Below are 15,265 nucleotides of genomic sequence, written 5' to 3'. Positions count from 1 at the left end.
AAATTCCATCCAAAATGTTAATCCTTGCTTTATTTGAGTAAGGTTTTCATATGAAACCTAAAGTAAAGGCCATTTCCAAGGTAGTTGATATGCACTTTAAAAGCAATCACTCAAGGCTTAAGCACATAGTTAATCACTAACAACATACAAACCCCACCAACCTAAAACTTTCTTGCAAGAAATCATAAAAATGGTGCCAAAAAGAGACAAGAAAATAAGACATACCCCCGACAACCAAACCCACTTTCGATAAAAAGATTGGCATTTTTTTATAAAAAAAAATCAATTAAACTTTTTCTCAGAACAATCCTTGGAAAAAATTTAACAAGGATATTGAGGGTATCACATTGCGATTACTAGAGTTCGATGAAAGTCCACATCGGCTAATTTAAGAAATGATCATGGGTATAAATCAATGAATACTATCTCCATTGGTGCCAAGTCTTCTCCCGAGCCAAAAGCAAAACAATATCAAACAAAATTTTTCTTTTCTTGTCTTTCTCTCTTCTAACTCTGGACTAACCATGGTTAAGGTGTTAAGGGAGTGGTCGATAGGAAGATATTTTATACCGAGGAGAGAAATATTGTTCTCACTTGTGAAATAGTTCTAAGAGAAGTACGTGAATAAATATCACTAAAATAAAATATCACGTGAAAGAATTGAGATTACATCTGTATGCACATTCTTGATAGTCATGTGTATGTTACTTAGATACTATGTTGGAATGACTTATGTTAGTCGGTAGAGACAATCCTCTCGAATACTTCATCGAATTTAAAAGTTTGTTAAAGCTTTTAGAAATTATGTCAAAATGACAATGATCGATGAAGGCAACATCTAAGAACACCAAATTATAGATATGAATATCAAATTTACAAAAAAATTTTAAAAAAAATTGAAGAAGCTTACATCATCTCTCTCTCTCTCTCTATAAAACCCATCATTTTTCTGCATTTCCTCTCTCATCTCACCATGGATTCCGTCGCCTATCTCAAGTTCTTCAAATTTTCCGGCGCCGATGGACTACGGAAACAAGAACAAGAGGAAGAAGAAGAAGAAGAAGAAGAAGAAGATTCGTTCTTCGATCTCGAGCTTTTCTCTGTTTCCGCCGGCAAAATTCAAAGCCCAGAACAGAGGCCTCAAATTCCGACCAAATTAGGGGAACACATGAACCTCTGTTCCGATTCCATTTCGAAACGGAAGATTCTTCCAATCGAACACACTTTGAAGCCCCAATCATCGATTCAATTTCTCAAATCAGCTCCCAAATTCACTGATTTCATCTTCAAGAAACAGAGATCAATGTCCAAGAACAGAGCACCCGCTGGCCCAGAACAAGAAGAAACCCGAATTCTAAGCTCGAAATTCACCAGAGACAACAGCATAAGAAGAATCAGAGGCATTTTTCCACCGGACCCATGTGGGGTTCCGGCTCCATCTCCGGCGTGGCGGTTCTCAAAGGAGGCGGTGCAGAAATATCTAAAGCTGATAAAGCCTAAGCTTCTGAAGAAACCCACCGACAGCGGCGGCGAGTTGTCGTCTGCAGCTGTGGATTCTCCGGTGAGGGAGAAGCTCGAGAATGGTCTTCCGACAGGGATTCGGTTGGTCTGTAAGCATCTGGGTAGGAGCAAATCGGCCTCAGCAGCTAGCGGATTGGCGGCGGTGGCTCCTCCGCCGAACCGGAGGGATGATTCGTTATTACAGCAACACGACGGGATTGAAAGCGCCATTTTACACTGTAAAAGATCCTTGAATGGATCCACAGGTAAAAACAAAGAAAAGAAACCTCTTTTAAACTTATAATTAGGTCATTGATTTTTGAATTATGTTTTTGTGGTCAGAGAAACCTGTGTTGGGTGTGGACGTCTGAGAGAGGTGTTTCAGAGTATTATGTTCTTGTTCGATTCCATTTTCCGCCATTGATTTGGAAGCAAAGAGCTTCAAAATAATAAAATCTGAGAGAAACCCAGAAGAGGAAGAACATTGAAAAGAAGAGAAATTGTTGGGTGATGAAAGTGATGATCAACAATACAAATGGTGTTTGGGAGTTGGGAATATGTAAAAGGCTCATAATTATTTATCAAAGGAATTTAAAAAGATATCTGATTCTGAAATTTGTCTGTCTTCGGATTTTGTCTCATGCAAACTCCAACCACTGTTTTATATATATATATATATATATATATATACACAAGTTAGGTTGTATATATAAGCTCGTTCATATAAGCTCGTTCATGCGAAGATATTCTTAATTTACATAATAATCTTAAAAGTTTGATGGGTTAAGCTGGATTAAATCTAACCTTATTTTTGAATTGATTAGATTAACTCGATAAAAAAAAATGTCTAACTCGAGAACCGACCTGAATTTCGATCATAGTTCATTTCTAATTATCCTTAAATATCACTCAAGTTCATTTCTTTTAAAATCTTGCATGAAATTGATATAAGATAAAGAAGTTGATAAAATTGGAGAGAAAATGACCTATTAATTACTCATATTTTCTAATTAATTATATGCATATATTTTAAATTTTAGAGGATTGAATTTCTATTTCAAATATTTTGAATTTAACAAAAAAAAAAAAAAAAAAAAAAAAAAAAAAAAAAAAAAAAAANACTCAGTAAATGTTTTTTAGCCATCCAATAAAGTTTCACAATTAAGATGTTGGAAACTTTACTCCATTGTTGAGTTAACAAAGAAAACAAAGAAGATTTATTAACCAGTGAGGTAACATAAGGTCAAAGATCAAAGTGAACACCACCGAGATCTAATTTTAGACGGTTCAAGATTATAAAAAATCATAAATATATATTACGATAGGTAAGTATTTTTAGATTGTGATCTAAGCATTGAAGCATATGTAAAGCGCCAAACCGATGCACAACTTTGTCACTTATTTATGTAAATTACAATTATTGTTAAGGCATATGAACGTTAAGATAGATTTTCCTTGGCTAAATTTTGGCGTCGACAATAGAAGTTTGGGCTAAATTTTGGCATCGACAATAGAAGTTTGATTCTTAGGTGTAATGTTTTATTTGAGATCACCCCTATCCGTGCCAAAAAGATTATTTCACTCTCTCATAATTTCTACTTCTCATTAGTTCTTCCAATGGGAACATTTAATGTCTCTAAAACCATAAGCCACACCTCACATTTGATTCATTGTCAATGTCAAGTTTTGGTCTTTAGCGTTTACTTGTCAATTCTCAAATGTCTCCTTCTCAAATTTTCCAACAAAGAAGAAAAAGACTTATGAATTTGTATGGACTTGTCCTAATGCATATATGTGCATGTATTTGGTTGTTCTAAACCAACTCGATTCAACATAATAATATCGGATTATGTAAAGAATTTGACTTTGTAGTTTTTTTTTGGCTGGGACAATCGACTTTGCTTGACCTCATGTCACGGGGTTACCTAAACATTTGTTACTATTAAGCTTCCATCCACATGTTGATATTTTTAACATTCCTATATGCTCATGAGTTCGAAATCGACATAAAGAATAAATAATTTGAGAATGATTGTGAAACTTTTAAAATCATTTTTGTTTTCCAAAATGACACCAAATCATTCAAAGTTAATAGTAATTTTAAATAATTCTCACAATAAAAAGAAACAATGGCTCTGGTTAGAGATCTAGATGATGCCATCACCAAGGCAGTGCAATTGCAAAACAACAGTTCATGGGCATAGCTAACAGAACTCAAGTGTCAACACTCAACAAACCACAGGGCACACAGGGAACACGAAACTGAACTTGGATTACAAATACTCAAACAATGGAAAGATTTAAGATCCTGTGAAAGCCATTTGGAATTCCTCCAACCAGATTCCATCACAATTTTGTCCTTCCACCTTGGGAAGTAAGGTATAACCATGGGCGAATGGTAGGTAAATAAAAAAGCCTCCAAACAGAGATTTGAGAAAGAGCTAAATAGCAATCTTGGGAAGAAACAATCATGTGATTATGCCGAGCGCACAATCACTCGTGCCAAGCAACAAGAACTTAATTGCCTCGACATCAGGAACCAAAGCGAGGGCTATCAACCTTAAAAGTACCAAGATCCATTCCCAACAATTTGGGTTCATTGGGGTCCGAGGAAGAGTAATAGTATGACAATCTTCCTACCTTTTCAAGGGTGGTGCATCCTAGGGTTGAAACAAATACCAAAGAAATTGATGAAGAGACAATGAAAGGGTGGGAGAGGTTAAGAAGGTCATTGAACATAATACTTTCCCGTTTAAGACCTTTCACATTTTTTGTACCTAATGTATGGTACGAATGTATACGAAAAAAGAAATACAAATGCACTACTACAAATCATACATGGGCAGCAAACGTTTGTACTAGAGTCTTTTTTTCTTCCGCCACTATCACAGAGAAGTTACCACAAAATGCAGGGAAATAGAATAACAGAAAAAGGTACACTAGAAGAATTTATACCGGTACACTCTCATTCCAAGCGATGGAATACAAAGAGAAAATCCCAGGTAGGCATTTTAATCGCCTGGAACTGCACCATTGTTCAGGAAATGTATTCAATCATCAACAGAGACAAAGCATACGACGTAAATGAAACTAAAACGGCAAAGCAGTCACTACCTTTGATTTCTATAATATAGTCCTTACATATTGGTCAAGACTTGTACTGAATAGCTCACACCTGCATAAAGCAAAATCAAATGATTAATCAAGGCCTCAAGGGAGAGCCGAAACCGCGTTGCGTGGACAAACAAGATCAACTTTATTTTCATCATAAAAACTATACCATAGGAAGTATGGACTGATTGAGAGGGTGGGTTAAGTCCGTAAATAAGATATAGAAACATTTCAAATCTTTTGCTAAAAAGAGTAAACAGGAAAACTTCATGAATATTCTCCAATGTACAACTTTTTGGTAAAAGAAGGGTTAAATTAACATTTTAGTCCCTATAGCTCAGTTTAATCTCCTTTAAATGTATCTACCCTTATTAGGTGCTAATAATTTTCTAAAAAAACTCTTTTTCGTTGGAAGTGAAAAAGAAGGGCTATGTGCTACCATTCAATGTAACGTATATCTAAAGGTCAAATTGTTGATTGAATTTTGGTTTGAGTTAAGTGAGTTCAGAAATAGAGGAAAGCAAGTTTTGCAGCCGAACTTTCGACATAAATCACCCACTTTTTAAGAAACCCTAGTCCAAAATCGACCCCTTTGATACACAAAGTTATTGTCTTTACCTGAATACTCACCCAATTTCTTATAGTTTTTCACCCAATTTCTTATAGTTTTTCACCCAATTCAAGCTTTAATATGGTTAGCCAATGGAATCTTTAACCATGCCTTATGCTTAAAGTAAACTTGTTGTCCCTTATCCATGTTAAAAAAGCAAAAGGAAAAAAATATTAAATTTCAAAAAGATGAAAAATAAAGAAGCATGGGAAGTCAGAAAACTACTAACATATGGTAATCACACAGATTTTTTGAGAGATTTAACCAAATCATAGGAACTACCGTGGTTCTTTTAGATCACAGTAACCAAATTAAAACCAAGCTGAACCCAATGAATTTTTGAGAGATTTAACCAAATCATAGGAACTACCGTGATTCTTTTAGATCACAGTAACCAAATTAAAACCAAGCTGAACCTCAGGAACTAAAGTGGTAATTTAGTCTAAAGGGAGAATCTAGTAAAGTCTAAAAGATCTCTGAAAAGGCCTCTAAGACAGACTTGAAGTAGTTATAGTTAAGAATAATAACCAATAATAAATTCCCTTATTCCAGACATCAGTTGATCTTATTTAAACTGAAACCACTGGATGCATGCATTACAAATACAAATTCATCAAAGATATTGATTTTATTCTGTAAGGCTTCGAACTGTGTATCTTTGATTAAATTACTACAGTTGGTATATAGGAAATATGCATCGAACAAAGCTTTCAATTTACCTGATTGGGGTTCCCGGACTGTAGAGAGGATTTTTCACAACATATTCAACATACAAGTTGTAGATGTACTTCAACGAGTCCCTCAGATCACCGGTTCTAGGATGGGTAACCAGGATAATCTGAAAACAAGGAAATAATTCATCAATACACACAAAATTGAACTTCAAGCTAATTTATCAATCTCAATCATAGTGACCCTATAGTTAATGGCAAGAATCCCCCTTTTGCACCTCCGGTTAATTATTTTTCAAAACAGAAACAATTTTAAAACAGCAGCTTCACGGGGCTTCTTCCAAAAGTCCAACCTTAACTCTTCAAGAATAAAACAAGAAGTAAAAAAAGGAGATTTATTGGAAGTACTAATCATCACCAAGAAAACTGAACATCATAAGAACAAGAAAGAAAACAAGAACATTTCATGAGGTTATGAATCAGAACTTAAGTAATCCATGTGACACAACAAGCTCAGAGATGAAAGCGCCCAAACCTTTAAAACTCCTATCTACATTGTCAAATAACAATGATAATAGCAATAAATAGACAAATCAATGACCCAAAACAAATATTGGTTTCATTAAATCTCAATAATCCATATGTAGTCTGCTCTGCTCATGCCATATATCAAGAAATTTAACTTAGCGATTCAAGTAGACATGCATGAAACTAAAATGTCAAATATAGAAAAGAACAGAAGAGGGAAGGTTATAGAAACCTTTATCCCAGATGGAGTTTCAGTAAAACTGAGCTTGTAGGTATTCGTACGAAAACTGTGAAACGAACAACCTTGGCCAGGTAACTGAGGCACACCAAGATTGCCTTTATCAGCACTGCACCAAAAAAAAAGGAAAACTTCAAAATAAACTCCCAAAGCAGCTCATCACTTCCCAATAAGATAAGACTTCGAAAATTCAAAACCAAAATCTAGAATCCAATTAGACATTTATTAGTTATGCCACCGACCATAAAGAGCAATGCATTTGTCAAGTTATTAAGACAAAAAAATATAGTTCGCATTATCTCCTATCTTGCTGGATCAATTACTTTAACCAGGCATGCCATAAGCCAAAGCAGTTTCCCAGTTAAGGAAGAAAGATAAACCTGGTTGGGTCCATCTTAGCAGTAAAGGATTTGAGAGAGAAGAGCAAACCAAACATAAGTTTGTGGTCTTGCTGGGGATTCAATGTCCGGAGAGGCCGATTCCACTCCCTGTAGAACAAGCAAACTCCATTCCTATTGAAAATATACATCATATTCACATTGTTTCCCGTTGCTGTCGGGACAGTAGGCGAAGGGCTAATCTCTGAGCCACCAAAGAACTGCATGGTTTCTGGAGTAAACTAAACTGAATCAAATCAATTGTCATACATAAATGGTATACGAATCTAAGATTTCTGACAAAACCCCAACATTTCCACTAACTCTACAATCAGTTGCCTAGCAAAACAACTAAGAATTCAGAGATTCCCCACAGCTTTACTTATCTAACTCATATTATCCGGTAGGAACACGAGGGAGCTGATCAGAGAAACCATAAATATATGGAATGATCTAGTCTAGTTAAGGGTAAGAGAAAATAAATTGGACAAAATGTAATTCATATAGGTTAAAAAGAAAATAGCGAATCGTCAATGTGTGATATCTAAGTCGATCCAAATCAGGATTCAGTCCAGCAAGAATCTATATGACTCAACCAAAAATACACAGATTCATTTCCCTTTGGCCTCTCCACAGAACCACTCTTTGTAGTTAGAAACAAATCTAGTGTAAAATTGGGAGTAAATTTTGCTGATGGATCGTAGAAGAGGCTGAGAGGAAGGAAAATGGAGAGAAAATCTATAATGAGCTGAACGGTGACCGATTCAAGAAGAAGAATCAAAACCAAAAAAAATGGAGACGAGAAAGATACCTCAGAGAGGAAAGACGGCGATAAAAGGGAGCGATCGATCCAATGACCAAGACCTTAATTCGTCAAGCAATGATTACCGGCGACAACGGCAGTAGATCGGAGCCTCGCAGCGCCGCAGACGCCTCCGACTATTACAGATTAAATGAACGTCGATTCTGGAAAGGCGTAAGCAAATCGCTCGCTCAAAATCAGTCGCACGACTCGGCTCTGACCTACGCGCACTCCTCCTCCATAGCTGACCCGCAAACCTGACCCAATCACAACTCTTAACCCGCGCGCCATTGATTTCAGCTTGGCTCGGCTCGGCGCGTTCCAACGATTTCAATTCGGCTTAGATGGCATATTTGGCTCATATTTGATCTATTTGAAGTTTCGAGACCTTTTCCTTGCATTTTTATCTTTTTGGACCCAAATTCGATGTTTGAGGTTAGTGTGACAACTATTTTAGTAGTTTTAAGCTATTTTTGGAGCCAAGAGTGTAAAAGTGATCCTGACCGATCACGGATGAATTGGATCGTATATTGTACCTACCTCAATGACACGGGTCTATATAGGTGAAATTGGACTTCGAGGACTAGGTTCAAGGGTTGTTTAGTGACTCTCACCTAAGCCAACCAAGTAAGTGCCTCTATTATTGGCTTGGTTGGATGAATTGTGTTATGTATGATGACACATGCTCGTTGCCTCTTGCATGTGTCATATTATGATTGTTATGATATTTTGTACTTTGCTATATTATGTTATGCTATGTTGTGTTATGTCATGTTTATAAGCTGTGGAATAGTGTGGCTATGTCATTTTGTAGTAATATTATATGATGTTGATAATCTATGATGCATAAACCTCCATAGACCATGTTATGCACGAAAGATTTGACAATAATTATGTACGCATAACTTACGGACTCATATATTATAAATGAAAGGAGGTTTGACTTGCAACATAAATTTTATGTTATGGTTTTAAGCTATGGGGACATCATGCATTTTTGTGTGTCATAGGCATTGGGACACTTCTCCGTTATGATTAGTACAGACACGTACTTTATGACATTTAGGTTCACTATGATGTTATGCGGGGTCTTTCTCTCTATGTCGTTTGATAACTGTTAGTGAGTGCTAGCTCGATAAGTTAGGTCCAACGGGTACACAAGCCCACCTAGTGGGCCCGTGTGCGCGTGCATGAGCCATGTGTGGGAAGTATTACTCATTCAACCCTGTCCTAGCTTGAAAGTTGTCTAAGGTCATGCCACGATGTTTTTAAAATGATAAGGTCCCACCATATTGCATATGTTTGCGTTTTTCGACCTCAATAGTGGAGTTAGTTACTAAGAATTTCTTAAAGTACTCAAGTCACGTGCTACTCTTATTTTTCAAGTAAAGGTAAGATACCCATGTATGGATGACGGTGTCACGACGAAGGCCATGAAATCAGAGTTAGGGTAGTCTTATATATATGTTTATTTAGTAGCCTATTTTATTTAAACTGTGATATTTACTTTTGGTTTAGCCAGCAACGTTGTTTTAAGGTATTTATTTTGAATGTTAAGTCCATGGTGTTACGGTCATGCTCGTCCAAGGCGTGTTGCCCATGGTCGCATGCCCATGACAAGTCAAACCCTTTATGTTTTTTCATGTTCTAGTGTTTTACTTTTGTATTTCTAGGAAGTATGACGTTTCGAAAAAATCATGTCTATGCCTACCAAACATGAAATGCCTCAAAATGTACTATAGAGGGATATGACTAGTTGTCAACTTCTCCCTACCAAAAGTATATACTGTGAGCCGTTGTTATTACTCTCTCGCTTGCTTATATAACGTCTCTTTCAAAATCTCTCTTTCAAAAATCTCTCTCTGCCCTCGTTTTCTAAAATCTTCTTCTTAAACCGAGGCCAGAGGCTTGAGCATACGTCGCTTGGCCATAGGCGACATAAGAACGAATTGGTTTAGCTCACTTGTTTTTGGAAAGTGAGTGTCGCACAATCGTAAGTCCGCTGCCATCAAGAGTGCGATTGTGACACATGACACCTTTTATGAAATATTTTAAATGAATATTTTTCGCACGCATTTGTCACATCATGCATGTAGTGACGACCTTGTTTTTAATAGGAAAATAAAGACGTTACAATAATACTATGTGCACTCTCTTCCCTTGGTGACATTCTAGCAATGTGAGTGTATGCTAGTCGAAGACCAAGTTCAGGAGGTACGTATAAGAACCTGTCTGAGAGTCCATGTGAGCGTAAACAAGTTGTATATAGAGAAGTACTACACATCTAATTCTGTCTGAACTAGAAGTGGAGACCAATATCATGCCATGATGTTTTTATGTAGTCCAAACATGATTGCTTGTGTTTGCATTACCTAGCCCCAATTGGCCTACTTATTGAGAATTTTTAAATACACGTGCTACCTTTCTTTTCAGGTAAAGGTAATGCACCCCTGTACAGATGACGACCTCGCATGTGAAGGCCATGGAAGTAAAGTTAGGACAGTAACATTTCTTATCTCTTTTAGTAGCATTTGCTTTATTTTTATTTAACTTTGTGTTATCTATCCCAGTGCCTGTGGTAACTTACTCCGCCAAAATGCGATTAAAGCCTACAAATTGTTTATAATTGTTAGAAACACACAACTCGTTCTAAGTGCATAAAAGTGAAATTTTATGTCTACCGTAGAGTGACCTATGTTTAATAAAAATTGGTTAATTAAATATTTTAATTAATTAATTTTATATTACATAGCTTATAATAATACTACAATGATGAAATTAATTAAAAAAAATTTAAAAGGTTGAAATTAACATTTAATACATTAAAAATATTAATAAAAATTAGAAAGTTTATTTAGATGATAGTGTTGAAATTAATATTTAATATATATAATTTAAATTAATATTTAATATATTGGATAAAAGAAAAAAAAAATACCATGCGTATGGATTAAATATTAAAATAAAAATATTTGTTTGATTTTAAATAAAATTTAAATTAGTTATAAACAATTTTTTTCATACAATTCCGGGAACATTGGTCTCATATAATTTTAGCACCCATTAAATTATTTGAATTTTATGCTATAGTTTTCATGTGTTAGGTGATTGATTATCCATAACCTCCTCACATGGCTAACTACTAGTCTTAGGATCGTTTATTGAATTTAGTATAGACTATATTAAATAGGACATGTGACTATAATTGATTGTAAATTGCTGTACCGGTTGAATTTTTCCTACCAATTAATAAAATATTCTTCTCGCATGTGAATAGCCGTGTGAACTACTTCAAATTTTCAATTAATCCTCAGGAACCCAACTTTTTTTTAAATTATTGAAATAGTGCTCATTCGCTAGTTAGTGAACACGGTTGAACGACTTTTAAAAAGGAGATTGGTGTCATTCAAAATCACGAACATGATCTCTCCAAACTTAGAGTTTTGAACAAAAAGAACCTAACTGGTGACACCCACTAACCATCTCGACCTCAATTATATGTGGTCGAGAATAATTTTTAAATCTTTACTCTAAAAAAAGTGAACTTTCTCCTTTCCATCCGTGTTCCAATTAGCGATCCAAAAATAAATAAATAAATAAATAAAATCCTCCACTCAATCAACTTTATAGGTCAACTTGCTTCAAGTCATGTTTTTTTTAATTGAAAAGTCAAGTCAACGTCAAAGTCGTCGAACCTTCTATTTAATTAAATTTTTAAAAAGGGCTCAAGGGGACAACGAAGACGTGTAAACGCGGTTGGATCCCAATTCACATTCATTTATCAATTTATAAACTTTTTTTTTTTTTTTGAACTTTTTTATTTAATTTTGTTAAGAGTTAATTTTAATTTCCCGATCCCACTTTCTTTTATTATTTTTTTACTTTCTTAATCCAGATTAAACTATTAAACTTTTTTTTAATCTTTATTCTAATTTTTTTTCGTGAATTATTTAGGAAAATTATAACGAGGTCGATGTGAACGATTATATTGATGGGTCATCATAACGACCCAACTTTTAATAAAATCATAAACATGATTATAACATTATGAACACGAAAATTACGTACACGAAAGCATGATACATCAATAAATCATATCGTGAGACCCCACATCAGTTGGAGATAGGAAAAAGAAAACATTCTTCTACAAGTGTGTGAAAACCTCTCTCTAGTATATGCATTTTAAAAACCTTAAAGGGGAGTGTGAAAGAGAAAGCCCAAAAAAGACAATATTTTCAGAGCCAGACACTAAGCTATATGAGAACGAGGACAGTGAGCCCCAAAGAGAGGAACGAGTGTCATAAATGACACTAGGCCCCAAAGGAGGTGGATTGTGAGATTCACATCAATTGGAGAGAGGAAAGAGTGTCGGTGAGAATGCTAGCCCCCAAAGTGGGGTGAATTGTAAGATCTCACATAGGTGGTAGAAGAGAACAAAACATTCTTTACTAGGGAAGCTTGGAAGTGACTATCGGCTAACATCCAAAACAGTGTGAAGGGAAGCCCTAAAGAGACTATCGGCTAACGTCCAAAAGAGTGGCTATACCGACATTCGCTAGTCTTGACTAGGTTAGGTGCGCTTTGAACGTTCATGATTCCCACCTAGTAATTTCAATGCATTTTCTATGAAGAGAAACTCTTCTTTATAAATCAAACCCTCTCCCCTGCCTCTTTCTCCATCCCTTCATCTCCTCATTATCTCTCATTCTAAGCTTTCCCAACAACAAAAATGGCGGTAAGAACAAAGAATCAATTCATTTCCCTTCTTCCATTTCTTCTTCTCCAAGCTTTTTCAAGTACTAACAATTTATGGGTCACTTTTTAATCCACAGAAAGTGGTGCTCAAAGTGGAAATAAACGATTCAAAGACAAAGAAGAAGGTTTTGAGTGCGGTTTCTGGGCTTTCAGGTACTCAACTTAAAACAAACAACCTTGTTCTTTCATATATGGTTGGTATACTCATGTGGGGTTTGGCTAAAACTTGCAGGCATTGTGTCGATGGCGACCGACACGAAAGACAACAAAATTACGGTGATTGGAACCGCCGACCCGATTGAGATTGTTAAGAAAGTAAGAAAGATTTGGCCCTCCGCTTACATTATCAGCGTTGGGCCAGAGAAAGAAGAACCGAAGAAAGTAGAGCCGAAGAAACAAGATCCGCCGACACCCAAAATCGAGCCGATTGATTGGGCTAAGGCTTACACTGCCTTGCAGTCTTACCCCACGCCTCATTACTATTATTCATGTCAAGAACAATACAATCCAAATGGCTGTGTTATCTCTTGAATCCATTAGATATAGGAAGAGTTTGTGTTTAGAAGGATTGTTTTCAACCTTTTTTTTTAAATATTTTAGGAAGAAATATACAAAGATTTCATATTCGTGATAAATATGATTGTTCTTCCCTTTCATGTTAATATCCTATGATATTGGTTTAGTTCAAATAGACCAATTAGCAACTGAGCTATGAAATAGACTTTTTGGGAAACTGCTAGTAGACCCCAAAACACCAAAAAGATAAGAAATACTGTCAAGCAATATAATTGATAAGGGACAAGAAATACCCAACAAGGGAGATAGAACGTCAACTGTCACCTCCATGAAACGACTTATATACAATAGAGAAAGGAGGAAATGCCAGAAAGAGAGTTGAACGTACATGTCAACACTTCCTTTCCCACAAAGATCAACTACGATCACCATCCAACTAACTGATACGTCTATCACTTATCTAGAAGTAAAAATTTAAAATATTTTAATTTTAAGTGGATAAATTCATATTTCTAGCAAAATTTATCATTTAGATTATAAAACAGACCATAAACGACTATTGACCAAAAGAACCTTAATAGATGTCTACACGGCAATATGGATAGATATTGTTATATTAATATAAATATGTATATATACACTATAATAGATTTTTAATTTTTTTTTGTCTTATAAATTATTAAAGTTTTTTTTTTTTTTTTTATTTTTTTTTTAATAATTCCTTGCAAATTAGATTTGTTCGAGAAAGTGGGCCGAAGTTCAAATTTAGGCCCATTTTAATTTTCTTGGAGGCCCAAGGTGGGTGATAGACATATGGGCCTCCCAAGAATAAGAAAAACCCTAATCTCTCTTCCTAATACCCCAAAACACAGTTGAAGAATTTCAACTATAAATCTTCGCCATTTCCTCAAATTGGGGCTTTGTTCGTCTTCGGCCGCCGCCTTCACCGTTCCAGCTCCAGGGAGAGAGAGGAGAAGGTTGCATTAGGAAGAGATGAAGACGATCCTCTCATCGGAAACCATGGATATCCCCGAAGGGGTGAAGATCAAGGTGAACGCCAAAATCATCGAGGTCGAAGGCCCTCGGGGGAAACTTATTCGCAATTTCAAGCATCTGAATCTGGATTTCCAGTTGATCACCGAAGAGGAAACCGGAAAAAAGAAGCTCAAGATTGATGCCTGGTTTGGCTCCAGGAAAACTTCTGCTGCCATTCGCACTGCCCTTAGCCATGTTGAGAATCTCATCACTGGTGTTACCAAGGGGTATCGTTACAAGATGCGATTTGTCTATGCTCACTTTCCGATCAATGCTAGCATCACCAATACCAACAAGTCCATCGAGATCCGTAACTTTCTTGGCGAGAAGAAGGTATAACTCTCTTTCTCTCTCGCGCGCTTTTTCCATAAATTGCACTACCTGGATGTTATTCTGGATTTTGGATTCATATTTATTACTGTGGTTTCATTTTACGTTAATTGAATGTCGAATGATGAAGGCTTAACTGTTTGTGATTTGTTGAGTATTAAGATAAAATTTCAGTGAGTATATATTTATTTATTTTTTAGGAACAGAGTAGTATTTCTTTTTAGATTGTCTTTACATGATTTCATGATTCTCCAATAGGGATATAGGTTAGCTACATTTCTGAGAATCCTTTTAAATAGTCTTTAACTAAATCCTTATGTAAAAAAAAAAAATTCTTTGATGAAATCTATTACAGGGATATTTTTTGGTCGAAAAATGTTTGAAGAATGTAAACAAATAAGTTCCCATTAATAGTAATGAAAATATTACAAAGAAACTTGAATCAAACAGGAACCAGCAACTCAAATTTCTGTATACAAGAAAAATCCACAACCCAATTGCTAGATTAGAGAACTAAACAAGCCGATAACCTTCACAGCTGAAACATAAGTCACCCTATAGCCATGGAAATAGAAACCAATACAATATAAAATCAGGCATTACAACTCACGACTACTTGGAAAATTCTAAATAATGAACAATTGAAAACTGTGTTTTATAATAAAAATTTGGGAACTGGGAAGTTGAGATGGATGTCAAGAGCAATAAGGGGGAGATGCTTGGTGGAAAAGATGCCAGATTGTTGAGGAGAATAAGAAAGAGATGATCTTTGGAGGGGGGGGGGGGGGGGGG

The 15,265-nt window shown here is 35.7% G+C and overlaps 4 protein-coding genes across 6 annotated transcripts in view; 3 read left to right on the top strand and 1 right to left on the bottom strand.

The window, feature by feature from the left end:
* Window positions 1–919: 919 nt before the first annotated feature.
* LOC111808925 (probable membrane-associated kinase regulator 5) lies at window positions 920–1,991 on the top strand. Its single transcript, XM_023695172.1, has 2 exons — window positions 920–1,766; window positions 1,843–1,991. Exons 1-2 carry the CDS (start codon window positions 974–976, stop codon window positions 1,869–1,871), a joined length of 822 nt encoding a protein of 273 aa, XP_023550940.1. The 5' UTR covers window positions 920–973; the 3' UTR covers window positions 1,872–1,991.
* Window positions 1,992–4,215: 2,224 nt separating this feature from the next.
* Window positions 4,216–8,094, bottom strand: LOC111808059 (trafficking protein particle complex subunit 1-like). Of its 3 annotated transcripts, none has more exons than XM_023693837.1 (6): window positions 7,847–8,094; window positions 7,039–7,267; window positions 6,653–6,767; window positions 5,941–6,059; window positions 4,615–4,675; window positions 4,216–4,525 (listed from the first exon to the last, which is right to left on the bottom strand). In XM_023693837.1, exons 2-5 carry the CDS (start codon window positions 7,260–7,262, stop codon window positions 4,624–4,626), a joined length of 510 nt encoding a protein of 169 aa, XP_023549605.1. In that variant the 5' UTR covers window positions 7,263–7,267; window positions 7,847–8,094; the 3' UTR covers window positions 4,216–4,525; window positions 4,615–4,623. The 3 variants fall into 3 exon arrangements, with proteins under 3 accessions (XP_023549605.1, XP_023549606.1, XP_023549607.1); XM_023693838.1 differs by having other exon boundaries at window positions 7,039–7,282; window positions 7,847–8,045; XM_023693839.1 differs by having other exon boundaries at window positions 7,039–7,277; window positions 7,847–8,045.
* Window positions 8,095–12,510: 4,416 nt separating this feature from the next.
* Window positions 12,511–13,250, top strand: LOC111809254 (heavy metal-associated isoprenylated plant protein 39-like). The gene is made up of 3 exons (XM_023695678.1): window positions 12,511–12,572; window positions 12,670–12,745; window positions 12,825–13,250. The coding sequence occupies exons 1-3, from the start codon at window positions 12,567–12,569 to the stop codon at window positions 13,121–13,123; spliced, it is 381 nt and encodes a 126-aa protein (XP_023551446.1). The 5' UTR covers window positions 12,511–12,566; the 3' UTR covers window positions 13,124–13,250.
* Window positions 13,251–14,004: 754 nt separating this feature from the next.
* Window positions 14,005–15,265, top strand: part of LOC111809350 (60S ribosomal protein L9-like) — a 2,271-nt gene continuing 1,010 nt past the window's right edge. Inside the window, exon 1 of the mRNA XM_023695794.1 lies at window positions 14,005–14,476. Coding sequence (XP_023551562.1) covers window positions 14,102–14,476 — 375 coding nt within the window. The 5' untranslated portion in view covers window positions 14,005–14,101. The remainder of the gene's footprint in view (window positions 14,477–15,265) is intronic.

Source organism: Cucurbita pepo, chromosome LG13 (assembly GCF_002806865.2).
Source record: "Cucurbita pepo subsp. pepo cultivar mu-cu-16 chromosome LG13, ASM280686v2, whole genome shotgun sequence".
NCBI classification, from domain to species: domain Eukaryota; kingdom Viridiplantae; phylum Streptophyta; class Magnoliopsida; order Cucurbitales; family Cucurbitaceae; genus Cucurbita; species Cucurbita pepo.
The sequence above is the reverse complement of the archived record's forward strand: the minus strand, read 5'-3'. Positions and strand labels throughout refer to the sequence as shown.

What these genes read in the sequence shown, in the direction of transcription:
- LOC111808925 (XM_023695172.1), top strand. Translation starts at nt 974, where the DNA reads ATGGATTCCGTCGCCTATCTCAAGTTCTTCAAATTTTCCGGCGCCGAT. An exon ending in ATCCTTGAATGGATCCACAG is followed by an intron (nt 1,767 to 1,842) that starts GTAAAAACAAAG and finishes TTTTGTGGTCAG; the next exon opens with AGAAACCTGTGTTGGGTGTG.
- LOC111808059 (XM_023693837.1), bottom strand. Translation starts at nt 7,262, where the DNA reads ATGCAGTTCTTTGGTGGCTCAGAGATTAGCCCTTCGCCTACTGTCCCG. An exon ending in GCTAAGATGGACCCAACCAG is followed by an intron (nt 6,768 to 7,038) that starts GTTTATCTTTCT and finishes TTTTTGGTGCAG; the next exon opens with TGCTGATAAAGGCAATCTTG. An exon ending in AGTCCGGGAACCCCAATCAG is followed by an intron (nt 4,676 to 5,940) that starts GTAAATTGAAAG and finishes TGCTTTATGCAG; the next exon opens with GTGTGAGCTATTCAGTACAA.
- LOC111809254 (XM_023695678.1), top strand. An exon ending in TGCGGTTTCTGGGCTTTCAG is followed by an intron (nt 12,746 to 12,824) that starts GTACTCAACTTA and finishes TAAAACTTGCAG; the next exon opens with GCATTGTGTCGATGGCGACC.